This window comes from Scatophagus argus, chromosome 14 (genome assembly GCF_020382885.2).
Source record: "Scatophagus argus isolate fScaArg1 chromosome 14, fScaArg1.pri, whole genome shotgun sequence".
NCBI classification, from domain to species: Eukaryota; Metazoa; Chordata; class Actinopteri; family Scatophagidae; genus Scatophagus; species Scatophagus argus.
This window is the reverse complement of record NC_058506.1, coordinates 5768110-5796089: the sequence shown is the minus strand read 5'-3', so window position 1 is coordinate 5796089 and position 27980 is coordinate 5768110. Positions and strand designations below refer to the sequence as shown.

The window sequence follows — 27980 nt, the reverse complement described above, 5'->3', positions numbered from 1 at the left end:
ATTTTTAAAGCTTAAATTAGAACTTTATTTTATTATTACAATATTACAAAAAGAGTAGCACAACTCGCACGCTCTTGCCTCTTATCTGTCGTACAGAATGACACAAAAGAAAGGCTTATGGACCTTCTTCCATTTCACATCAATAGTACAAGAAAACAAAGAAAATAAAATTTAAATAACAAGCAAATCAAGTATTATAAATAGTCACAACTGCAAACTGAAGCTTTGAAACCTGGAAAAAAAATGTTACAGCTCAGTAACTACACATTGCTAAAATATATAATTACAAAATATTACTCCTTTTTCTTGCTCTCCAGAATAAAGAATCTCTAAGGAATTGCTCTGTCTATTCAACAAAACTTCATTAAAAAAAAAAAACAAAAACAGAAAAACATAAAGAAACAAAAACTTGCTGTTTCTGTGTATCCTTACGATCTTCTTTCTCCTTATTATTTGGGGTTTTCATTAAAACCATGCTTATTTTCAAGGGAAGTCCAAGGACCAAACACTTAAGGCTTTTTAAGGGCTGTTAGGGAGTTAGGTGAACAAAACATGGGCGTCATTGTGTTTTTACACACACACGCACACACACACACTCTTGGTCTCTCTCTCACACACGCATTCACACGTGCTTTAACTCTACTCACATCACCGGGCAACATTCACCCACAATCATTAACTTTAAAGTTACAGTAGTCTAGTAGGTAAGCCAGTGTACAATAAAATAAAACAATGCATTTGCTGTTTCACTTTAAACTTAAAAGTCAGTTTTGTTTACCTCCAAGTGATCTTGCAAGTGATCAATTTGGTCTTTTCAAGCAGACTTCACATCAGAATCAGTAGAACCTACACATAACTTATTCACTTTACTTCCTGCTGTCAGGATCAAAACTCTGGTTAGGCTCATAGTTGGATTCTACATGACATTAGTAACACTATATTTCTTCCACTCCAGAGTTTTGTCCTCACTGTTCCCCCTCAAAACCTGCAAAGCAAAATAATCTCAACATTCAAGTAATACATTTGTCATGGTTACAAAAACGATCTGAAAAGGAAACAAAAAATGGCACATCCTCATAACATTGTGTCTTTATTAACCTGACTTTGGCCATTTCAAGGTATGACAGTTATTCTTTCCTGACTTTTTACTAACTAAACACTAAACATTTCACAATCTTGTCACTTGTCACGCCTTCCTGGCATTGACAAAAAAGGTTTTTTTTAATACCTGAAATCATTGCAGCATTTTCAGCAGCACAGAGCATCTTCTCTTCAACATAATTTGCTCCTTGCTTTACTATGTACAGACCACTTGATTTATGCTTCCTTAACTGACAGAGAGGAATCAATTTTAAACAGTCCTGCAATACAAATAGATAATTACACTTAGAAAGAACAAAATGTCTACATGAGCATACAGTGAGTTTTTCCAGCTGTACTTTAATTTTTGGATAGTTAACATAAGACTGACTCTCTCTGTCCTCAAATGATTGTGTTTAATCTTGAAGTTACTATGAGATTTGAGCATTGACACCAAAATGAAAGTTTGTCTAATGAAACTAGGCGGAGCTGTAAATTCTTGACATGATTCTGTAAGAAAAAACACTCCTCAGTAGATGTGCTATTTTTCAGTGATGGATCTATCTGTTTTTCTTCTTTGTGCATAAGTGCATAAAGAAAACTGAACCTATCATTCTGAAGCAGAAATGACACAGGATCTGCTGAGATCCAGACACACAGATACAATACAACAGAGGAAAAAGGTGGGAATGACATAAACAGTACGGATGTGTATACACATGTACATGAAAAAATTCCCTAAAGTGCCAAGTAAAAGCACTCAAAACAAAAATAAAAGCAGCAATTGATCACTTGCAAGATTTATTAAAAACAAAACAAATAAACAAAAAAAACTACTGTTCTTCATCAAATATATTAATTTACCCTCTTGAACATTAGCGCTCATTTAAGTAATGAATTTAGTTTTATTCATGTGTTTCTTAAGACTAAACAAAGGGGCTTTGATGACTGCTGTGTAGACAAGGCCATAGCTTATCTGTACCCTGGATGCTGGATGAGAGCGGTTCTGGCATCACCAGCCTCTGGACCTACCCTGCTCAGAGGAGGCCTGTGCATCTTGCCCATCAACCCTAGATTCTGATCGCGGAAATAGGGCGTCTGGAAGTCCCCACCCAAGTAATCAGCTGTAATCAACAGATTAGTCTGGGCAGAGGAGGAGGAGGTGGAGGAGCTTGTTCCTAGCCTGTAATGGGGAGCCCCAGGGGGCCCACAGTCTAGTGTGGTGCACCCCCCTGGGCCTGCACCGTGGAATGGCATGGCTATGTCCTGAGACCCGGAGCTGTCACTGTTGGGTGTGGGTAGGATGCTGCTGTTCCAAATGTGGGACTGGAAGTAATGACCATTAGTGTAGTGGGCCATGGGACCAGGCATGCCGTTGTTGTTGTTGACAGGGGGAGAGGGGGTGGGCCTCTCTACAGGAGGTTTCAGTGTGTAAGGCTGACCCACGCACACTTCTGCAGGGTAGCCCATACCCTTAAAATGGAAGGTGGGGTCCCTGGAAGGCTGCTTGCAGAGGTGGGTCCCACCGTTCTGAATGTGGGGTACATGAGCCAACTGGTGCTGATTCCAAGAGCGCATCTTCTGATGCTGGGTGTTATGTTGTAGTTGTTGTTGTTGCTGATTATGTTGTGGATGCAGATGCTGCAGGTGATGCTGCTGCTTAAGATCAGTGTGGCTGGAAGGCAAGTGGTTCATAGCAGCCACGCTTGATGGTGGGTGAGCTCCCACTAGTGCGGTGGCTTTCTCTTGAGGGCCAATAATGCAGTTGGGCGGGGGGAAACCAGGGGTTGCAGGGTTGCTGTGCATGGACACCCTGGAGCAGGTGCTGATAAGAAGGTTGCGACTGATGGGACTGGGGTTGACGATCTGGCCCTCACACATGGAGGTGGCTCCTGCACCTTGGGCCCGAGCTTGGCAGAACTGGTTGATCTGATGCACAATGGTGCTCAGGTCGGCCTGGCGGCCCTGGTGCAGCCCAGCAGCCATAGAGAGTGGAATGGTTGAGGTAGAGACGGTAACATTAGGCGGAGCCTCGCCATCTGGCAGCTTTCTGCTCCCCTGCAGGCCAGGTGGCACCTGCTGCTGGAGGTGCTGTTGCTGAAGCATGACAGTAGGAGGCCCCTGTGGATGGCCAAGGGCTGGGTGCTGAGTCTGGATTCTTGGTGGGCCCTGAGGATGCTGGGCCATGGAGGGGTGGTGTCTGAGGCTCTGGGTGTGATCCTGCTGCTGAGGGATGGGCATCTGGAGAGTCTGAGGCTGGTCCTGTGGTTGAAGGGGTAAGCTCTGCTGGAGTCGGGGGAGGTTCGGCAGAGGTGGGTGATGGTTTAAAGTGCTAGTCGAAGCCACTTGGTAGGGTCCGGCGGGAGGGTTCATGATGACTTCAGGGTGCAAGCGAGCCCGGCTGCCGTCAAAATCTTTTAGGATGCCTTTGACTGTGGGCACCTTGACAATGGCAAGGAGGCCTGTCTTGGCACTGGCCTGAGAGGAAGGGTAAGGGCTGTAGCGCTGGCCTGACGTGTCCAGCCCGTTGACTGTACGGCGCACGTGGTTTCGCTGGGGGACCTTGACGCTGTTGGGGAAGATCTTGATGGTGAGGGGGTTGTTGGCAACTTTCTTAGCATATGCATCCAATTCTGCAGGGGTTGGAAAGGGAGCAGATCTCATCCTCTGTGTGGTGTCCCCTGAGGTGGAGAACAGGACAGGTCAGAGGTGAGAGAGAGAAAGCAGGAAGAGGCAGAATGGAGGGGGGGGGGGGGCAGAGAGAGTGGAGAGGAGAGACACAATGAGACAAACAACTTAATCCAGCTAAAAATGTATATCGCACAAAGGAGCATATCCGTTGTAATCTGAGCAGACACATTCCCAGTCTAAAATCCAATTTTGCTGTGCCGTCTGTGACTTTGAGGTCAGGAGCTTTTTAGTGGCCTTAATTGACGTAGCATCCGGGCAAACAATAAGAATGCATCTGGGGGAGGAGGGGCTGCTTGCTACTGAATCACAAACTAAACAAAGAATAAGCAAGGCAGCAATGGTCCCCTGTGGCTGCTCTGGAGGGGGAAGGAAAGAAAGAGATAGACGCAGAGAGCAGAGCTCCATGACAGCAGACAAGTAATCAGACACAGCAGCAGCACAGTCTCTGATCTGCGGGAACACCTCCCAGGCCTCAGCTCACAGACATTTGTTACACCTGCTAAGCACTGTGGCTAAATTTAACAATGCCAAAGTGACAATGTGAACATGATTGTGTGTTTGTGCATGAGCGCGAGGGTGTGTTTCATTTATGAGCCTGTTTGAAATGTGCGGCTGGATAATGCGGGTGTTGGCCAATATGTCAGCGTTTTCAGTCGGGTGGATGTGACTGCATGTTTCATCTGAACGCAGTGTGCTCACTTCCACTTTTCCTCACTAACACAATAAAAGTCAGTGATAATAGTTCTAGAGAATGACAGGCTCTTCTCTCTGCCTTCCTCTGTCCCCATCACCACAGTCCCGCCAGTCTGACCTACTTACACCACAGCTTTTGGACTGATGGACACAAGCGCAGCTGATCTGTGGGAACGATCGCTGGTCTGACTCGTTACTGAGCCGCACTTAATTTACTTTTTCATTATTTTGCAGAGGGGACTTTTCAGGTAAAACCGACGTCACCGTTAAAGCATACAGGCTACTTCTCCCTGTTGTTGAGTAAGCAGTAATTTGAAATGTTTGAATTGCTGGCAGAGGTCTGTGGTTTCATGAGGCCATAGCCATTATGCTCAGTCTCACAGAAGACAGACTGGACTTGAGGGATGAGGCACAGAGCTGAACTGCAAGCACTGACACGGCGGCACCAAGAGTTGTGCCAACTCGCTAATTAATTCCCGCTTTATTTGTGGACAGGAAACAATGGGCAGTGATGTGCAAGGCCGGTATGGGGCAGCACACAGGGGGCTGCTGTGACCGAGTGTTCAGCCTGTTGATGGCAGCCTCATTAATGCAGGGGTCTGGGCCAAGGAGCCGGAGCTCGACACCCGCCATCACTGAGGCCTAATGTCTGTCGCTGTATAAATGCCAGGGTAAGCAAACACAGATAAATGAACACTTGCACACCCGCTCACAGACACGCCGAGGATGAACTTCACCTGTCAAACAGGTAATGATTAATGACATAGAGGCAGACTACAGAATACAAAATCAGTTTGATTGTTAACAATACCCAGTTTTTAGGATATCAGCAGGTTACATTTAGCATACAATACATACCAATACAAACAATAAAGCTACACTTTGATGAATACAATTTGATTTCTATTTGTATTCAAGATATGTTCAGAGATTCTGAGATCTTGTCACAGGCTCTTTGGTCTGTAAGTAGTTTGGTCAGTGTAGCAGTAGAAGGGGTTGTAAATAGGCGGGAAGTGAGAACCATCATCGTTGGTTATTAATGCAAGCATGCAACACTGATTGATCAAAAGAGCTCCAAAAAAGACAAGAATTTTTGGTTTCTGTTTAGGTTTCTAATTAGGCTCAGATTGTAACAAGTATGTCTTATTTTCATGAACTGTTCAAATGACCTCCCCGAAAATGTTTCTAAATATGGACCCACTTTTCTTTCACAAAAATTCTGAATAATGAGGTGTGTAAATTTAATATAACACATGAACTGAGAGATAAATTAATATAAATGCTTGTATAGTTGTATTTATATTGTTATTCAGAGAAATTAAACAATGTACAATTTTTAAGACAGTGGGAAATATAGCAGAGAAAATGCCAGTGAGCATGTAACTGTTTACAGTGTTATTTCTTTGCCACTGGCACTTGTGTGATGAGTTTAATACTTAAGTTGTAAGACTCAGGCAAGTAGCAAAGAAAGCAATGTCAATGTCTGGAAACTGACCAATCCATTAAATTGGAAAAGGGATTATACATTGTTAACAAAGCTTAGGCGGGCGTTTTGGGATTAAAAAAGAAAAAAAAAAAAGGCAAAGCAAAATGAAAAGTTTAACAGAGCTGCTGTAAAAATGTGTAATGACATTGGTAAATTACTGTTTAGGGTAGCTTCCCCTGGTAATAGAAAAAAATCTGCGCCTTGGTGTTTACGTCTGTTTAAGGGTTCTGCCAGCTGTTGATTGTGTCCCCCAAGCAAGTGTAGCTTATTAGCATTTCAACTTTAACCTGAAACCTGGATTAGTTGAAGAGCTTAAAGCATCAAAGGAGGGTTAATGAGAATGTAAGTGAAGTTTGTAGGCGGCTGTGAGCATATCATTTCTCAGATCTCCAGCTAAGCACCTTCCCAGGGAGAGAACAGGGGAAAGAGGCCAGTATGGCTATGCGTTAATTACCCTGCTGCTAGCTAGCTAGCTGGAACACAAGTGCACAGTCAGCAGGCACTAATTAGAGTTTCTTTTATTCAAACTACTGTTTTTATTGAACAAGGTTTAAACAGCAGGGGGCAGGAGCTCATGCTGCTGTAAATTGCGATTTTCACACAAGAGCAGGAAATTGGGTCTGAAGCTTCACTGTCAAATTAGACATGTGAATTTGGTTTCCCGCATGATGCCACCTCCTTACATTTTTACAGGCATTTGAGCCGAGGATCCCATGCTGATAGACCTTTGAAAAATGAAAAATATTATAAGCAGAGGAAGAGAGGATGGTTGCGTTTGATCTCAGTAGGGACTGAGATGTGAAAATCATCCGAGTGGCCCAGCTGTACTCCGTACTGTTTGTTCTGCATGAAAGAACTGAGGACCGAGAGCCACTTTGTGGTACTGGAATCATCCTGCCTGGAGTATGAGCCGTCTTCTTCATGACCCACTGTCTCTTCGTGTACCCGATCTACTCCTCTGACAGCCTTTGCACTTCACAGCCATCATTTGTTAACAGTCCCTCCCTGATGATAAATAGCGCAGCTGCTCTGGCCTTGCCTCTGACAGCAACTTGCAAGCTCGTAACTTTAAATGGCTCTCCAATGCACAGATTCACCTGCAGGAGAGGTCACAGGGCATGGCGAGCCTCGTGATATAGAGCTCTTGGTGAAAATAGAGGGAGTGAAAAGCGTTCAAAACAAGACTCAGCATTAGCGTGCACTGACTAGAAAGGCAATCGGGAACACTAATTAGAACTAATTATGCTAACTCTCCATCTGAGCCTTTTTTTTTCTTCAGGAAATTGTCAATGTGTTGAATGAAGAGGGACAAAGTCTACGAATTTCACCTAAAAGCAGTCAAGCACATCTCTCACAGAGTTAAGCTGTCAAGTGATCTTCCACACTGGGTGAATGACGGGGCTCTGCAGAGACAACCAGTCCTGTGGACAGCCAGGAGGAAGACAGCAGAGTCTCGAGGCCTGGTTCTGGCTCTGTGTGGCAGCGTGCAAACTGCAGACATGCAGAATGTGTCCTATAGGGACTGGATGCTAGACAGAATTTTTTTTTAGTTCACTTTTTCCTATGGTACTTTGATAAAAAATGATTTGGTCTGAAAGACAAACAGCTCCACAGCTTTTGATGTAACACCATGTCTGTTAATGATACTTTGAAGAGTAGATGAAAAGGAAAAGCATTATCAGAGAAATGACAGAGAAAAAAAAATAGATTGAAATTACACTTCTATGACTGGCTGTGCTGTGAGGAGCACGTTCAATCACCAAAATGGATTACAGTGTTGGGCAGAAAAAAAAAAATTGAACTCCGGTTGCACCTCGTGCTCTGATGTGCCTTAGTGTGTCACATAAAGGAAGAGCAGAGAAACAGTGCAGCTGATGGCTGCACCATGTCACAAGTCTGTCTGAGTGAGGCAACAGACGTTGGCACTTAGCAGACTCCCTCTGATCTCCTGGGGGTTGGCTGATTACTGAGATTCTGAAATTACAGTCTTGATGAGCTGGAGCATTTTACAACAAGAAAAAACTGCTGCAGAAATGGGTCAAGCTGGAGCTGAGTCTCTACTCAGAGAAACAGGCAGGAGAAAAGGAGACGTGACTTTTTATGATTAAATAAATCAAGCTGACCAACTGGATGGGCCAAAATCAGGGAAGTAAATGACTTTTTAGGTATATCTAAAAAGCTTGTAGGGATAACTGAGGTGGTCATTTGAATGTATCCAAAAAATGGTGATTCAGTTACACTTTTAAAACAGTGAAATGTCAGTTCAAAATGTGTTTGGGTCATGACTTGTTGTTTTCATTTCCATTCAGCAATTTGTCATCTCCTCCAATCTCACTGGTCATCCAGATCCTGCCTCAGCTCTCACTGGTGATTGCTGACTTCAACTCTCCATTAGGGCTGCTTCCTCTCACACTGCAAAGAGTCCAAGTTTGTCAGCAGTTGAGTTGTGAAATTCAGAGCACATTGAATTAACTGGGCCAGCTCTGACTAGGCTGCCATTAAACCGGGGCAGCAGATTGCATCTTAAATTCACTCACATTACAAGATCATCAGGGCAAAACGACTCAGCCACAATCTGTCTGCGAGTCTGACTTCCTGATGGTGCAAAGTAACCGAGAGGGTCAAATCTAACACATGAATGTGGTGATAGTGCGCATACAGGACCACACTCTTGTGGCAGACAGATCTGCAGGGGCGATGACGGAGGGAGGGGATGGAGGGGGACAGTTCACTGTTCATCACCAAATTAATGGTGCAGTTCATCCTAAATTTCCTTGAAGACAGATCTATGGCCCTGGAGCGCAAAAATTTTCTCTTTCTCTTTCCGGTTTTAAGACAAAGCCGCAGAAGAGAACCAGGCAAGGTTTGGCATGGGCATCTGACGTGGGGTGGGCAGCAGGATGGTAACAGCTTGGTATGTTGCGTGGGATGGTGGTGGTAGTTAATAGCATGTGTGTCCTGAGATCAATACTTACATTTCTGAAGTCCAGTGTTCATCTGCGTGTGGGGGAGAAGCTGGAGGGGGAGGTCACCTGGCCCTGGCAGACAGGCCAGCATTTCACACAGACACTAATGCAACATGGGACACACGCTTCTCCTCACACTGCAGAGAAAGAAAGCAAGAGAGAGAGAGAGAGAAGAGAGAGAGGGGGAGAGGTCAGCAGTCAGACATAACTGCAAGGCAGCACATGGCGCGTGGTGATACAGAGGCTGGGTCCAGACTAATAGAACTCTGTGGCCAATCCCGAGAGGCACAGGGCTGAGGGAGACATAGTTACCTTTCAATTAGAAACTGATTCACACCTGGAGCATCAGGTAAGGTGACATTTGATGCCAATAACAACTTCAATTAAACATCAAACAGCTGAAGTAAAACGGGCAGACTGGGCCTGGGGGGCTCGCAGCTTTAAATCGACTCAGTCCCTCCTCCTCCTCGCCCTGCATGTTAGCCAGCTAGTTGGACCCTGCTACCTGCACTTTACCTCTCCACCTCCAACAGACCATGGCGGAGGAAATTAATGACTCCTGTACACTCGAAAAGAACACGCTCGAGAGGCCTGACGCTGACAAGTTAGTGAGTCTCTGATCGATACTGCAGTCCTCTAGACTTCAAAGAGGCCTTTTTTGGGGGGGACATTAAACAATGGAGCCGACTCAGGCTGTGGTGAAAAGAAATGAATAAACAGGGCTACAGCTCCAATAAATGCCTGCCACTTTGTGCAATAACCTGATGTAATAAAGAGGGAGAGAGCGTTAGCCATGCTCCACTTGGCTTACTGCTGTATTCAAAACACCGCAGATGCTTGCTTAATCAGCACTGAAGAACAGTCAGGGAGCAAATTAAGTCTACAGAGTCAGCGCCCTCCCCTTTTGCTGTGCGGCATCAGAAGAGGGCGGCAAGTGTGCACAGACAAACAGCGTCTATGAGAGAGGCAATTACCCACAAAACAACCTTGGCATGCCTGTCTGCCGCAGGGCGATGGCTTAAAAGTATCTTCCCCCCCCTGCAGGGAAAAGAGACATGTGGAGGAAAGAGTGACAAAGCGAGAGAGAAAGGTGGAAAGACAGAAAGATGGGTGGCGGGTAGGGGGTTGAACTTGCTTTAAAAAGCAGGAGCTCAAAAAGGTCAGGATGACAGCTCATTTAAATCCTCCCAGCGAGAGGAGAAAAAACAAGCCTTAATGAAGCTGCCAAGTTCTACACAGATACCTGAGAGTGTTGCACCTTAGGGTGCTGCAGGGGCAGGGCAGCAGGGGGGAGGAAGGGAGAAAAGGGTAGAAGGGAGAGAGACTGGTGGGTGGTGGAGTTGCAGTCTTGAGACAGATCTGAGGATTTGAGGGCGCTGGTGCTGCGTCACCCTTTCTGTCGCCCAGCCTCCCATTCCCCTCGTCGTCCTCCTCCTCTCTTTCCCCTGCTTTCTGATTTACAGCCTGGACCGCCATATGGCAGCAATCCCTGCCCTCGATTCAACGTGTCACCATGCATTAACTTTAATTGGCCTGATATGTTATTCTTTTCCCTTGGCCTTGGAAGGATTTTAGGTACATAGCGCCTTGATGTCAGCAGGCAAGATTTCCAGCTCTCTCTCATTTATCAGAGTGCCAAGATTTCACACAAAGATAACAGCAATCTCTTTGACAATAGGCAGGTTTGGGGTGGAGGAAAAACTAAATATCAAATACAACAGTGTCATTGCTAGGTATTTCAAAAGCGAGATGGTGGCAAGAGAGTGAAACGATGTGGGCAAAAAAAAGAAAAAAAAAGGCAAAAACTGTCAGTTCATTTGTTATAAGAACACACACATCAGCACATTACAGGCAAAAAACAGCCAACAGGCCATCAGTCCACCCCCTTCCTGCCTCCCCCACAGCGCCCCTGAATGTCAGAAACCTGTGCAGTGGGGAGTGCTGCGGCAAAGGTCAGCCTATGGTAATGCCCCAGCTGACACTCTGCTTTGCAGCACAGAACAGGAAGAGATGAAACCCAGCAGACAGACGCCTGACGTCTACTGACTCGCGTATCAGCACCACTGCCAGAGCGACTTCAAATATACATCACACGCCAAACACTGGAGCTTTCTACAAAGGCACCCGCCCCCACAGAGGCTTTTTCAGCACACGGACTATTTGTATCAGGAGCAGGATGACTACACCTGATAGAGTGTCGTGTCCACAGGAGGACTGAGCTCGCTAAAACTGGAAGTGGCACGTGGCTGGCTTGGATGCTGAGACCTAATTGACCACCATCCATTGGGGAGGGGGGGGGGGGGGGGCATCCTAGCCTGGTCTGGAATGGAGCCTGACACTCCATCTATCCTCCCATCCAGGCAAATAGGTGTCTAGCCCAGTAGCTTAGCCTTTGTGAAACAGACACAGCCCCTCCTGTCCTGAGTGGAAAGAGAGTTGCGTCTGTGGAGGCCAAGCTGAGCCAGCTGGGCAGGCCCGTGGAGCAGGGATTGGCTTGGTGGAGTTCAGCCAGGCGTCTCACACTATCAGCCCCATGCAGACGGACACCACACGGTGCTTGGAGTTTTTGGGTGGGAGGGCTGTGACTCGGCAAGTCTCCACCAGCTACTTATAGAACGGTAATAAAAGTGTGCAAATAACTATGTGGCTTTCATTATAGACAAATAAAGACAAGCAGACAAAGCAGGACTTAAGCAAGTGATGCGTATGGCTTGTGTCATGTGTCAAATTGCTCCCATAAAAGCTGACCTATATTTTCTTTTCAGTCCTCACGGGAAAAGAGAAAAAGAAAGCCATTTGAAAGTTTAAAAAAAGTGCAAAGAAAAGACGAAGGAACAGGATAGATGGAAGCCATTTAGGATGTTAAACCAGCTGAATGCATTTATGCTGAACCTTTTGATCAATATCCTCCTTCTCAACTATGAGCTGCATTTGTTAGAAATTTGGGAACTCAATCAGGCTAATTACATAGGAAGTCATCTATTAAAATATGTACCAGCAGTAACACATGGAGACACACAGAGAAGCGAGGATTGTGCGCCAAAAATAAGCTCATTAGAAGGAGACACGTACAACAATATTAGTGGAGAAAAACAATAAAGGAAAAAAAACAAGGTTTGGTTGCTGGTTGAATATTAACAGCTTTTCTATACCAATTAAAGGCAAAAGCAATTAGGAGAACCAAGTCACCATGTTGTACATTGCTTGTGCTAACGGCTGAAGGAGAGGAGGAGAGGAGGAGAAAGCAGGCTGCTGTTATTTTAATTGCATGTTTACCCCCAGGTTATGGGTCTGAAATAGAGCCAAGAAAAAATGTTGCAGTAGAAATTCTATGCAACTTCACTGTGTTGATTCTCTCAGGGACAGAGAGAGTGAAATTACTTTTCTTTGCAAGCTGAGTCTGAATAGGAGGTAAAGAAAGAAAAAGGAGCAGGAAGAGGAGAACCACTTTTACCCTTGAATGCCAAGACAGAGCGTTCTGTCGAAAGAAAGGGGAAAAAAGCCTTGGCTCTTAAGCATGTTAGGAAGAAATAACACATCAGTGCAGCTTTCATTAGCCCATCAGGCTTTACAAACAACAGAGGTAGAAAAAGATTTCTCTTATTAACAGAGGGCCACGGGAATGTTAGGCTACGACAGGCTGGTTTGCTGTTTTACACAATGGATCCTGATGACTCCAGCACATCCCGAGGCGTTTGGGACGGGCCGCTTGCTTTTTCAGTCAGCAGCGACCCCTCATCAACCCGGACTGTTATCTCACACCAAAAGAGAAAGGGCGAGAGAGTGAGAGATGGTCGTGATGGTGAGTGTGAAAATAAAGACAACCAGCCCAAAATCCAAACTTACACACAAATTGAGAGCCTGTAAAATGGTGGTTTCCAAGTTGCGGAGTGTCAGGGATAAAAACTGTCAAACAAGGAAACTGCTGCAGTAGTGTGGGAGAGAGGAAGACAGCTACTTGAAACTACTCGTCTTTAGAGGGAGGGAGGGGTCTGTGAAACAACTGGGAGCCTGTATGAATGCTCAGTAACTAACTGATGAAAAAGTGACAGTTCCCGGAGGTGAGATGGTGGATATGGAGCGGAGAGAGACAGCATGCCCCCAGAATAATGCATAGTCCATAGCTGGATCAGCTCAATCTTTGCATACCGTGTCAGATACGGAAAGTTGATTTCACAATGAGAGCCCAGGCTCTTAGAGGAGCTGTGTACCATGAAACTAAGGAAAAGGAACACACTTCAAAAGTATGTGGCCTCTTCTTATCAGACTGACTTGACTCTTGTCTTTACATCAGCAGTTTAGAGCAGCCTGGCCTCTTGGATGATGTCCACAGCTCCTCGCAGCGACAGTAATAGTGGTGAGATGAGAGTGTCCTGGCCCAGCCAGGCTATCTTTGCCGGAGCTATGTCATGGCCATTACCCGTCCAATACGTCAGAGCTGCGGGCACAGCCAGCCAAGGTCTATTCTTCAACTTAGGGTCACTTTCACTAACAGCCACTTAAGCCCACTGGGCTTCCTGAAGAGCTCTACAAATGTGGAAGGTAGAGCTAAGTGTGCTCACTCATGTCAAGCCTGGCCAAGGTCAGGTGGGCAGACAGAAAGGGCTGGCAGCGCCGTCCACGTAGCGTCATGAATGCCAAAGTGCCGGGGCCCCTAGCTGTGCCTTTTGACAGACATGTTTACACCTGATAGAAAATGCAGCGCGGATGGCCTGCCAAACCAGAGGGGATCCAACATGAGGGGTGCCAGCCCTAGTTATTTATTTATCTGCTGCAAATCCATCTAGTGCAGCCAGAAGCTGGGCATGCCTCAATGAGGAATAAGCCAGCCTACCCTCAGACATGACAGCTTTAAACCACTTGAGGGAGAATAATAATAAAAAAAAAAGGTCTGACATGCAGAAAAAGAAAAGCAAAGATCTCATGAAGTAACTCTAGAGATTGGATTTACTCACACTCTTAATACATCTCACACTAATTATGATTAACACATGAAATTAGTCATATTAATCAGAGGCAGTTCTAAAATCACCCATGACAATGTTCAGAGGTTGGGCCTGCTCTTATTCCAGCACTGCATGTAAAATCAGCTTTACTTAGACTCCAATGTTAACAGGAACAAGAGTCTACAGCCATGCTGCTGAGGTAGTGGCTTAACCAAACGCAAACATCAGCGAGCTAAAATGTTCACATAGCAACGCTAACATGCTGCTGAAGTACACAAAGTATAGCTGAGGCTGAAGGGAATGTCATTGGTTATGCATAAACCAAAGGATTTAGCATGTTTAAATTTGGAGCCAGTGACTGGGCTAGAAAAAAAGTTATGGCATCAAAGTTATTATGATTCATGATGAATTTCAGTTGAATTGGTGCAAGAACAAAAGCCTAAGACCACCGAATATGATCAAACTCATTAGGATGCATCACATCCATATGACGTATCAGTCTGAAATCTAACATGTAGATGTTGAAATGTTCCATAAGTGAACGTGAACACTTTTACCCGTCAGTGGTGCTCTTAACAGTCAAGGGATCATCAAAATCTATGAACCATGAATGTCTTCACAAAATTTAATGGTGATAGTTTGTGAGACATTTTAGTCCATGGACCAAAAGCAAAAAGAAAAACAAAACATTACCATCAGTAGGGCCACACTGCATGAGCTGGGTGTATTGGATATGTCTGATAACAACAGTGGAGAAACACTGACAAGCACAGGATGGAAACAAAGCACCATGGAGGAGACTCTTATCTTCTGAAGAAAGTTCAGTCTTCTGGTGAACATCAGATCACACACCTGAGAGCAACACAGCTCCTTTCGTCTCCTCAGTGAGTTTATCTTCATATCACACCAGACAACAATGTGCTGAGTCACATGCTACCAGGACTAGGGTTTGGTACAAGACTAGGATGGCATGGTTGAAACAGATTCTACATTGCTGTGAAGCTACTATCTGTGTGTTAAGGAATGTGCAGTGATTGGAATCGACAGACTTGGGGCACCTTGTTTTTCAAGTTGGTTGTTTGTGCGAATGTTCAGTCACATGCTGGTGATTGTAGAACAGGTGAGATGAAGAAACCTAAACAAGCAGATGAGTCTGTGGTGAACTGACCTACTGCAAAGATACTTACAAATGACAAAATAACAACAGACGTGTCATTCTGTCAAATCCATTGATTGATATTTCCTTACTCGTACAAAATAACTGTTCTGAAAATATGCAGTTAACCTTCAACATTAAATTCCTTTCAGGTCTGGAACAGAAACAGGGAACAGCTGTCCATGTAAGGTCTTCTGATCATGTTCCAACTGTATGACTGTAAGTCAGACAGGCCTTCTCCCCGGTTAGTGGGAAACAGCTCAATGTTCTGAGGGCTAAAGCACGGCAGCATTGTTCCAGCTGGTGGAAAAAGGGGAAATGAAGATGGAGTGATTTGATTTCATTTGTTAGCAGGTGCATCCATTTTGTCTTCTTCCCCACACCCACCTCGCCACTCTCAGTCAAAGCGCTTATCAGAAATTGGACACCCCAGTGACAAATTGAGCCTGCGATTAAAGGGAGAAAGAGGAAAGCTTTGTTAAGTGCTGCTGATTGAGATCCCAGGCTGCCCTCACACATCAGAGGTGTGTGTGTGTGTGTGCGTGTGTACACGTATGCTTGGTACAGAGCCAATAGTAGAGCTGACACCACCACCTTTTCTCCCATTTTCCCCTCTCTCCAGGTGTTCCCACGGCTTACATTTCTGCTCTGAGTACTCAGCAAACAAAACCAAATCAATGCAGCTGTTCCCGCATCTCTCTCTCTCACACATATACACACACACACACACGTACATGCATAGGAAACTACACAGGCAAACCTACACACACACTAGTGATTTTCCTCTGTAGGAATAATGACCTCCTCTAGTATTTCCAGTGTCTTCCTATTGACGTGTACGCTGTGTTTAACAGGAAAAAGTTAAATCTCGTTCTGCTTTCATCTCACCCAGACTCATATTATTGACCCAGCATTAACCAGCCCTGGCCTGTTAGCGAGCACAGCAAGGCTGATTTAAGAGGGGGGGGTCAGAACAGCTCCGCCAGGCAGAACTGTGCGAACGCTGACTCTCACAAATCATCCTAAAAGGGCTTAACGCACAAAAACAGCTTCCAGTGTTCCACGGGCCTTCTGTGAGAGATTTATCCGCTGGGCCATTATAGTTACTGCCCTCTCTCCCATATGAGCTCTATATACCAAGTCACACACACATAAAGAAAAGAAAGAAAAAACCTAATTAGACCTATGCTTGATCCAATTCAGCAGGGGGACCCACTCAAACAATTCAACCTTAATGCTATTCTGCATTACAAAACATTATCTTATTATTCTTCTTATTTATTGCTGAACACCTTAGGGTATCAACTGTGACATGTGATATGAGAGTGAAGCAGTGTGTGCATCTATAAAAATATCTTTGATTTTAAAAATGTAGATGCTGCAATAACTATGGGCCTCTCAATCATTTATGAACACGGTCAAAGAAAAAGATCTGATGGAGTAAGAGCAGTTCGGTTATTAAGGGTGGACTACAGTGATACAGATCTGGGGTATATTCACTCTGAACTGATGCAATGAACAGAGCTGGTAAAAATAATTTGCTGCACTGAGAAGTGCAGACAAGTCAAAAACAAATGTCTAAATGGCGATTCCTAAACGCTGCTGTGTACATGTTCAATAAAAGCTGACCCGGTCTCCATCCTGTATCTATGGAAGCCTGGTAAGGTCAGCCGCCTCCATGGCAGCTCTGACATTCAGTCTGGCCTCCAGCGAGACCAAACGAGTCCCTATTGCATCTACAGAGCAGCTGAAGAGTAAAAGAGATCTTTCTCCACCGGACAGAGTTGTGTGAGATATGTTCTTTTTGCCCCTGGTGACACAGAAGACATTTGTGGTGTCTCCTTCATCTTCTGTGTATATGTGAGATCCTTTCTGCCCCCAGTTCTCTCCTCAGCAGACACCAGCTCAGGGCGCAGAGCAGCCAGCTGGTGAGTCTGTGGAGAGCCAAACAAACACAGGCCCAGCATAGCAAACATCTCACCTTCGTGTCTGCATGGGAACATCTGGCCCTCCCAGGGCCCTCCGTCTGTCTGCCTGTCTGACTGTGAGCCGACACATACTGTACTGGTCTTGTCATGGCACCAGAACTTTTCACTCCTACAAAGGTACAGCTTTAATGTGCAGACCACCACATAAACAAGCAGAGTACCGCATAACAACTACAGTACAATGGTTATTATTTACATCAGTTGGGATATCAGCATGCGCAAATCTACAAGTTGACCACAGTTCTGACGACCAGTTTAGGTAGACTGCGATTACATGCAGAATTTCACTATGGCTGGGTACTGAACAACAATACTTCTTGGCACGGACCCAAATGTATCCAGGAACAGGGCATGTTCTTTTGTTAAAATAGTTCCTGTTTTAAAGTAACATTTTGCTAAATGGACTGAAAAATATATTCACGAAAGGTTTCTTTTGCAGCTGCTTACATTTAAACTAGTTAAATTTGGGAACTTAAGTCATTTAAGGAATAAAGTTCTCAAGGGAATGTATCAATCAAAAAGTAGTACTGCTACCGGTGCTTATTTATCATATTGACTTAGGAAGACTATTGAAAATCAGAAACAATACCCTGCCCTAGATTTAACTGTGGTTTAGGTCTGATTCCGTTCTGCACTGGCTGCTGTAGATCTCAACTGGCTAAAATAAAAGTACTAAAATTAATCTTTAACAAACTAATATTTTACTCAGAGTGTGTGTGGCTTGTCTTGAATGCACAAAGCTTAAATCAAAATATTCAATCTCTTCTTCTAGGCTGTACCAGTGAGATAGAGTCATATGAGTAATAGAGTTGGCCCAGATGATAAAAACTCCTTTTCCCATCTTTCTCTCTCTCTCTCTCTCTCTCTCTCTCTCTCTCTCTCTCTCTCTCTCATGCTTTCTTGCATCATGCCCGCTCATACAGATCTCCTGCGGCCGTCCAATGATTCAAGACTGATGAGGCATGCTCAAAGGTCTATGCCATTGAGCACAGCATTAATGCACCCAGCAGCAAATTTTTTGCCATCGACCCCCGTTCCCTGCAATAAGGACAGAGCCATCAATCAGGCCGAGATAGCCGACACCAGACACGGGCTGATGAAGTAGGGGACTTTGGAGCTAATGACAAATGGATCTCTCAGATATGGCCACAGTATACTATGACAGTCCGTCGAGAACACTTGACCTTTAGCAAAATCCTGAGCCACTTTTTGCCAACACTGTGCAATGCAAAAATAGAGAATATGCAAACTGCTGCTGCAGTTAAGAAAGTGTGGTGATTGTGTGAGAACTCCAGGGTCCAGCTGAGAGTTCAGCATCCTGACCGACCCAGCCCTCCTCTATTCTCACACCAAAGCTCCGGGAGTGACCTTCAGCAGGCCTGCTAGTCCTGCTAATTGGGGTCTCTACAGAGAACAGCAACCTGCCCTCTCCCCCCAGGGCAGAAGGAGGGAGAGATAGCTGGAGTCCGAATATATGGTGGGAAACTGACAAACATAGTGGATCCTTGGCTGCACTGAAAGGAAAACACCAAGATAACAAGAGTCCTTTGTAACATGGATGATGACACTGAGGACCAGTCAACAAAAACACAATAATATAAAACATAAACATCAAACAGATGTCTTCTGATATTAAAATATAAGACAATATTTCCATAAGTATGGAAAATCACAGATCAGGACATGTCTACATTGAACTGTGTAACAAGAAAAATATCACAATATATCTGAAAAGCTAAGGAGAAAGTTATTATTGTTAATTTATTTATTATAATGTTTACCAGAACTAAGAAAATAACACCTGATGACACACATGGTGGAGGTAATTTTTCAGCTTCCAGGTAATTTTTTTGCATTTTTGATTAAAACTAACGGCAGATGTTGACTTTGATGCTCTGACATTAAGCATGGATTGAAACACAGGTAAAACAATGTAGTAAAAAACAAATATATGTGAACTTCACTGTAGCTACTACAAAACCAAAAAAGCCTACGGTATGGTAGTGAGAATCCACCGATTGAAAATAAAAAAAATCAGATTGGGGAAAAATATGATTTGAAAAAGTGAAACACACCACAAAGTGGATCATGAGTTCCTTAAAGAGAACAGGCAGGTCAATTTTATCTGTGGGCCGACAGGCTTGGTGCTCTGCTCTCAGGAGCATGGAGGAGATACAGGTCGTTTAGTGCAGGCTCAGTCTGGCTGCAGCTGTGCCCTGAGCTTTCCAGCACATCATCATCATATCAGGGCCACTTCCTATCACTGTGATCATCCCTCAAAATAAAAGGGAAAGAAAATGTACAGGAAATCATCCTGTAAAAACAAGATATCAAGAGCCTTTACTTTGGAAAAGACTCGCAGTGTTTCAAAAAAATGCATTTAAAGGTAAAATACACACTTTTCTGAAGAAATTAAAGGGCATGCAGTAAACCTGGTGACCATTTTGAGGTAGGTTTGAGAGAGAGCCAGTGAATGAGACTTTGAGGAAGGATGGCCATGAATAGAAAGGTCTGCATTTAATTTGCTAATCCATCATTCCAATTGTACTCGGTAACAAAGGGAGAGGAGAGTGGTGGGGCATTCAGAGGCAATGGAGCATGCTGAGGGGTGCGTGTGTGGTTCTCCATGGAGCCAGAGAGGCCGTGGCCCTTGGCCCTAAAAGCCCGGGCCAGCGCTGGGGAGAATGGGATCTGATGAGCTCAACGCAGGCAAAGCTAATCCCTTCATGTCCAAAGAATTGTTTAACTATGTTTGACTGATTACCCCAAACCCCTCGACTCCACTTACAATCTATTTGTTCAATCAAGTCTCCTGCACTCATCACGCTGCAGTGTGTGGGTGGTGATGGAGAAAAAGAGAGAATGAAAGATGAGAGAGAGGATGAGAGAGAGAGGATAAGAGAGAAAGAGAGAGAGAGAGAGACAAAGAGGGCTACAAAACAATCCTTTTGGAGGAAGCACAGCAGAAGAAGTCAAAAGGACAGCTTTTTTGTTCTACTTGCAATTCTCCAAATGCACATAGCACATGAGTTCCCATAGACCAGCTGTTGCTAACATTCAAAGGTCAGAGAACTCTTGCCTTGAGAGATTTCAAGCTGGAAGTCAGCCGTGGTGTGTTAGCATACAGCACTGGTATGCTCATTTTTACCAACTTCATGGAAAAAAGAAAATTTAAAGGCACTCTCCCCTGTGTGGAAAAGAGGTTGCCAGGAAGATTAACCCAGCTTCCTTTTATAGCCTCTGACAAGAGGTTAAATCACACATTACACTGCCTGAAATGTCTGCCAGTAATTAGATCAAGAATATTACTCTCTCTTCTTCCCCTTGCAGACTGCAGCTGATCAAAGCCTAATGATGGTGTCAGTGCCATTGGCAGTGCTGCCTGGGTAAATCTTCCCATCGGGATGGCAATCTGTCAGGGCCGCAAGCCCTGCTAAACAGCACAGGACATGAGTACAATGGTGCTTGACACAAAGTAGACTAAATGAACCATATCTTTTACCAACAAGCTATCCATCAGCAGTGCCTCATTAACATTCACAGTAATGATAATACATCTCTTTGTTTTCAGTCTGGGACTGTATGTTTGTATGCACATAGTCAGCTGAGACAGCGAGAGAGATGTTGGTGACATATGTGAATTTTATCCTAATAACAGTGAAACCCACCACCAGTGTATCTGCTGTCTTTCCATGCCATAGCAGATCTAAGCAACACCTGGTCCCTTGATGGGGTGAGGGGGCTACTGGCTATTAATTACAGAAAGTCGACACGCAGCACAGGCAAACCCTCGCAATGAGACCCTGGGATGTCAGATACACAGCAAGACGAATGCTTCTCTGTCACACAGCAACATGACCTGCCTCAGGACTCTTTACACACGAGTACTTTCAAGTATGCCTTTCAAATTGCAGCCCACCCTTCTTCCACTGCTCCCACCCCGTCTCCCCTCTCTATCTCAATCACATTCTGCGGATGTTACACTACTTCAGGGAATATTTTCTGACTAATGCAAAATGGCTGTGCAGTAGCATGATAAAAGTTGACATTTTCCTTTTCTAATTCCATGCTTCCTTTGTAAACAACCTCGCCTTTTGAAATGTACACACACACACAGGCAGGGTGCAAACACATCACACATAATGGTCAATTTCATGATTTGCTCTCAAGCTCAACGGCCACAAACAAAGGGGGGAAATGGCAGGAGATATGCCAATCATTTATCGTTGAAAGATGTCTGACAAAAGAGGCCCGAACTAAAAAAGAAAAAAAAACACTTGACAGCTTTTCGCTTCCACGTCAGTCCCCGGAAACAACCAGCTCTTTAAAAAGGGGCTCCAGACAACAGAATTCTGCAAGGGGTCTGACCCCAATCTTAACCCCATATAGGTGGCACAGTCCTAACAAAGGAAATAGGAGTGCTGTTCACAGGAAGACAGGGAGAAAACGTAGTTCTCAACTGAAGACCTGTTCTCAGAGATCATTTAGACAGGTACAAACACAGCTCAATGCCATTTAAGTTTAGTCTAACATGCTGAAAAGCAAATCCACTGGAACACATTAATGGTTAAAACTTGTTCTCAGTTTAGACTAAAAGCATCTGGTCGGGGGGGAGTTAAGAGGCACAATGTTAGGTAAAGCTCTACAACTGGGCAGCAAAACTGAATTATGCTGTGAAGGCTGGAAAACTTTAAATGTTGTCAGTTGCAGTTAAAGTTGAAATGGTAAATTTTAAACCGATTAATGTTTAAAGAAAAAAGGGACTTGCTCCTACTGTGTGACCAACAATTTTCATAATGAAATTCATGTTAAGATAATCTCAGTGAACAAAAATAGTCATGTTAAGTGTGGTCTCTTTCAGGAGAAGTTCAGGAGAATTAAGTGACTCCTGTCTGATTGCTGCTCAGTTGAATCCAGCTACAGGGCTGAACTATGAACTGTGATTACAGCCAACTTCCCCCCGCAGAGCGACAACTGCATCTCTGCACATTCCAGGAAATGCAGCCAGCTGAAGACAGCAAATACACCAGAGAGGAGGAGACATAAACAACGTAAGCTAGTTTGAGAGCTGCACCAATGTTTACTGTCTCACTAAGTGCATTTCATCCTCGCTGCTTTCACAGCAGAGACGGTATTTCAGCATGCAGTACAGAGGGGCTGCTGATGCCACAGGTCTGTGTACAGAGGGCTCAGTCACAGGCTGGAGAGACTGTTTGGACAATGTAGGTGTCAGATACATTGCTTGTCTAGAATACCGATTCAGCTGCTACAAAACACCCTCTGGATCCTTTATAGTAGAGGCTTAATAATAAAAAAAAAACAAAACAAAAAAAACCTATGAGGAATTTCTGCCTTGTTTGACTTGGTACATTGCTATCAGGGAGAAAGGTCTGCATTTGCTTCAAACAGGCGCTGAATGACATGCCAGAGATTAGCCTCTGAAGGTCACAGTCTTAGCCTATCCTTTCAGCCGCCTTTCACAACACAACCCCGGGCCCTTTTGAACAACAGGAAGAATGTCATCTGGTTACTTTTCAAGGCACGGAGATACCATTCACTGTGGCCAACAATGGCTGCAAACAGGGACCAGAGGGTTAGAAGGTTATAAAGGGTTACATTCTAAGCACTGCTCGATCTCCAGTGCGCTGCACGCACACAGAAAAAAAAACACACCCACACAGTGAGGCCTGGAGAAGTAGTGAAACCGATGATAAACTGAGGAGGGCCACAGCAAAGTGCCGTGCGCTGACCGCTCACCTCTGCAGCTCTCTCTGCTCAGCCTCCCTGGCACAGCTCTCATCACCTATACCAAGCCTCCAAGCCTCGGCGGCTTTGTTAAGCCTTCAGCTACTGCTTTGTCATTTTGGAGAAGATAACTGTATGATAACCCAAAGGATGGAGGTTAGGGTATAACTTGTAAAAAGCTAAAAGAGCAAAATACACTATTTTTTTATTACCAAATACACACAGCTACTCTCTTGGAGATGCCTCAGAGTGATAAATTTCAGTGTATTCTAACTGCAAGACAGGATGTAAGATGGCTAGGCCTTTCATGAAATGCAAGCATTTAATCCAACTGAAATTCTGGTAAACAAAGTGAACATTCCTGTGAAAACACTAAATTCCGTGTTCAATGACAAAACCTTAATAAAATGTATCTGATATTATTCAGGTTTTAAGGCTTGTCCCAAAAAGACTCTTAGGCTACAGCCAGAGCTGAAATCCTTCACCAATTTAGTCTCTAATGAACCCTCTGAAATATTAAAAATAAAGCCCAATTAGCCGACTGCATTTCACATCTCCCCCCCTATAATCCTCTGGTAGCTTAGCCTTATCTAATGTCTGCACAAACTATGACACTTTGAGCTCACTCTCCCTCTATCCCCTCCACTTGATATCCCCTACAGCTTTACTGGTGCTTTGTTGTGGCATTCTTTCTGACCCCACGGACCGGGTCAGAGTCTGAGCCTCTATGGCCGTGTCTAATGATGCCCTGATATGTGCAGTTGCTATGGATGTTGGAAAACTGCAGCAATAACTATGGACACGCTAATGGCATCTATTAGGATTACTTAAGAGTGCTATGGGACTCGCCCGACAACTTCTTATTGCAAAGGGCCTGGTACTGGGGGTGGAGAACGTCAGCGGAGGGTCAGTGATCCGATTGAGACGGCCTTATCTTGTGCCATAAACAGATAACAGTATGTGTCTGCCCTGCTCTTCTGCTATTCCTCTGAGATGAAGGTGGATAAACAACCCTGCCGTCTCCAGTGCCTCCGACTAGCCTGATCAGACAGATGCTGTCCTAAACCAAGTCTTGTCCCTCCTGTTGTTGTGACTGATATTTTGCTGCGAATGTCACCAGGAGGCTTAGATTTTTCCCTGATTGTCCTCAAGCTGAAGACACAACAATTTCAGAAAGCTCTTTGCTCTCAGTATTTGTAACGTCAGGTTGCAGCACTCCCTGGCTTAAGGCCTCGGCTTTGCTGATTACACAAACTACCCAACAAGAGCAGTGCTTTCTGCCCTAATTGGACCTGGCAGCTAACATGCAAATCCATGCAAAAAAAGTCATGGAGAGCATAAAAATGTAGCAAACAAAGACAGAAAGTGTATCTTCATTTGGCACAACACTAAACAACCCTTGAACCATACTAAATACTATGTAACAGCTGACCCACAGCCTGAGCCCTGCAGGTCAGTCGCTTGTTGTCTGAGTTATCCAGAAGTTGCTCACGATGCCCCAAACACCTGATCTGGATCTGTCACATGGTCTCAGTGCTTTACTCCTAGCCTGACCTGCGTTTGACCCTCACACTGGGTCTCCTGACTTTGCCCACTCATACAAAAGCTACCAAACATCTGCTCCCCGTCTGAGACCAGACACACGGAGCTGAGAAGACACCGGGTGGCCTCACAGAAAGTCTCTCCAAGTGGTGGGTGGCTGACTGGGAGAATGTGGGCTGACAGCTGCCCTGATGACTGGAGGGATGAAAGGTGGAGCCGGCTGGCAGATCACTGGTACCTGGGAAATCTCTGCCCTGCTGTCTGGGACAGGGGGGCAGACTCATTTAGCAAATGGATGATATTCAACAAATGCTGCTCATCTGAAACAACTGGGCTGAGGAAAATAAAAACCTGCTACGTGCATAAAATTCACAGACAACACCTGCAAGAGATTTAATATACACAGGACTCCGCTGGAATATGAAAGGGACAAATGTATTGCAGTGGGAAGAGCGTGCAGTTACACATTTCCAATTCAAGTACTGTCACTAAAATGCTGTATCAAATGACTGGCTTTGAATAAACCAAAATGAGCATCAGCCAAGTGGCTCATTCCAGCACAGAAAAAAAAATCATTGCATCAAAAATATGCTGGTTAGTCGAACCATTTCACAGTCAACAATCAGAGAATCAGGATTGTTACTAATCAATGTATTTTAATGAGCTCCCTGTGAATCCTAACAACAGCTGAAACATAAAAGCTGCTCAAGTTCTCTTTTTCAGTCTTTCTACCTTGTGATCTGTTATTCATAGTCTTCCTCTGAAGTCTCTAAGAAATAAAGCAGAGCTTTGATGTTATCCTCTTATTACCGCTGTCTGAGACAAGGCTAATGTTGGAAATCAGATTGTTTGGCTGTCACATGGAGAACCTTCTGCAACACAAAACACCCTGGATTCAGTCTAAAGGGCTCAGTCACCAATATCTGCATTGCCATTTGCTTACAAGAAGAAAGTTTGATACAGTAAGGTCACTATGTAGAAAATTGTGTGGGTGTGCATATTACATTGTACTCACTACTAAAGCTTCCACACAAGTGAGCTTAAATACGTAGGTGTGTATGTTATCTACAATATGCATTTTTATAGTAGTTTAACCTCATCTACGAGCAACTGTAGGACACTGACTGAGAGGCTAGAGCAGCCAAAATGCTACACAAGTATTTTAGAGGAAATTACCCTCCTCTGCCCACAATGTAAATCAATATGTTCCAATATATTTGTCAGTAATTGGCTGAAAAAAAAAACCCAAAAAACAATGCAAACTTGCTTTCTTGACAATTTGCCCACAGCAAAGACTCTGGGTTTGTGGTGACAGGTCAAAGAGGCAGCACATGACTTCTGGGCGGAAAAGGAAGAGACACTTTGAAAAACCATGCAGAGATCTAATTAACACATGCATTCAAGTGGTATTTCAATTTGGCAGAATGCTGCAATTTTCTATAATGCCTCTGACCAGCATGACATGAACTAATGAAACAGGTGCTCCTGACATTCAGGCTCATCTGCAGTAAGAGCAAACTCGCAAATCATTTTCAGATTTAAAGAGACATGAATGTTCAAGAGCATGCACAGGAATAAACTGAGCTCCAGCAACATCTACACATGTACTGTTCTTAGCCTTTGTGTTACAATATGCCACAGTAACTTTGGAGCATTTTACTCTCATTCTTCTAGGTGTCTGTCAGATTGCTGTCATTAGGCGAAGTCCATTATACTGATGGGGAGAGGCCTTACAGTCATTTGTTTCTAAGACCTAATTAATCTTCATTGTGCTGGGAAACGTAGCACCCCAATGCAAAAAGCGTTCCTTCTACACGATAATTGCACAGAGTCTAGGGGCCTGAGTTTCCCAGACAACAAGGTCTGAAATTTAATTATCTGCTCTTTGGAAAATGCAGGGGAAGGAAGCTACATTGCAAAACTGCACTTTTGTGCAAGTAATGTCAGGCTCTTGTTTGAGTAAGCACCGAGTATCGCTGAGCACATCCTCCCCGCTGTCATAAACCAAACAGTGTCACCATTGTTATGATAAAGGTAAGACAATGGCATTTAACAATAAAAAAAAAAAACTTCAAAATGGCCATATGCAAATATACACAAAACTGTTTTTATCTCTCGGCATCGCCGCTTTGTCACCTTACCATGTGCAGAATAAACCCGATCATTTCCATAGTCCCGTCAGTCACACAAGTGCTGCTTTACTGCGGTGCGTTTCTTAATCATATCCGTCAGGCTCCACGACATTATAGACCGAGTACAGCAATAAAACCAGACTCTGAACAGCCAAAGTCAACACGGACAGGCTGTGGCAACATTAACATTCCGCCGTGCAAAGATCAGGCGTGGAGGAGGAGAAACATCGATATGATCCCATTAGTTAAGTGTGCCCTTAAGACACCCGAAATCTGATCAGAGATAGACCTTTTCCTTCCAGACACGAAGCATTAGACGTTATGGCAAAAAGCTGCTCTCCTCCTCTGAAACTACTCCTCCTGCACTCCTCCTCCTCCACCTCCTCAGTGGTCGAGGTTGTGCGGCAGGATCAGGATGAGCACGGTGACGTCAACCTTTTGTTATCACCTTTAACACTTGCCTTTGCAGGTGGAAACACTTTTCTCTGTCGTTATATTGAGAGGTGCTATTTGCAGACACGCTAGCGAACAAGGAGAATAAGTAACAACTGTATCACGAGTGAAGACGACTGACACACTGACTAAATTTGGATATATTCATACATGTCCGAATGAGTGTGTCGGACACTAGCTGTGGGAGACAACTCAACAACAGCTGTACTATACTTTAAAAGCCGGGGAGAGCATTGGGTAACGACACTTCCAACTTCATCCACATCTGGCTTCTTCCAGGAAACTTACAATTTCTAGTGAGAAGTGGCAATAAAAAACTGCCTGCATCACATTAATGAAAAAACCTAATAATCACCATGCTGATTTGGCAGGCAAATGAAACTCTATGAAATCCTCACTCATTGTTGTCATATTGCAAAAAAACAAACAAACACAAAAAAACCAACTAGCTAACCAGTCCAACATCACAAACCCAGGTTCATTCAGTTATCACCTGCTTTGAAAAAGAATTTATGACTCCTTCAATGCCTCAGTAAAATATATTTGGCTCCTAAAAGCCAACCAGACCAAAAGACTTTACAGTAGCAGACAATATAGGGGACCAATACAGTAGCTCTAAAGCTGCATGTTGCCAGTCAGTGTGCCAGCTGACTGCCCAGGCTCCTGGCTAGCTAACCTAGCCAGTCAGTCTGAAACATACACAGTCCCATTGTTGCCTTCTCAAGCTTTCCTAATATTTATGCCACAATTTAAGAGGATGTCACACATTTTCGGGCAGCAGGCGTGTTATTAAGATAGAACTACTTACTCTCCGTTTACGTCTGCGAAAGGCATCGTTTAGTACGTCGCCATGGTTTAAAACGGATAGATTTTCTCCCGTTGCCCTGCGCTGCCGAATCACTGCTGCTGCTGCTGTCTGCGGCAGCAACTTCCGGCGCATGCGCAGTAGCTGGGACCGTTCCAGACTACGCTGTGCGCTGCGCAGGACGGCGGAGTGGTTTAAAGGTATAGTCAGTGTGAAATTCGATTGGACGGCTGTTTATTTATTTTGTTTGCCAAGTGAAAGATGAAATTAATGAAATGACACAAATTAGTTGTCCAT

At 44.4% G+C, this 27980-nt stretch overlaps 1 protein-coding gene across 2 annotated transcripts; it reads right to left on the bottom strand.

The window, feature by feature from the left end:
• Nucleotide 1: 1 nt before the first annotated feature.
• fam222ba (family with sequence similarity 222 member Ba) lies at nucleotides 2-27849 on the bottom strand. Of its 2 annotated transcripts, none has more exons than XM_046411050.1 (3): nucleotides 27687-27849; nucleotides 8926-9053; nucleotides 2-3761 (listed from the first exon to the last, which is right to left on the bottom strand). In XM_046411050.1, the coding sequence occupies exons 2-3, from the start codon at nucleotides 9005-9007 to the stop codon at nucleotides 2053-2055; spliced, it is 1791 nt and encodes a 596-aa protein (XP_046267006.1). In that variant the 5' UTR covers nucleotides 9008-9053; nucleotides 27687-27849; the 3' UTR covers nucleotides 2-2052. The 2 variants fall into 2 exon arrangements, with proteins under 2 accessions (XP_046267006.1, XP_046267007.1); XM_046411051.1 differs by lacking the exon at nucleotides 27687-27849 and adding an exon at nucleotides 26435-27676.
• Nucleotides 27850-27980: the final 131 nt, after the last annotated feature.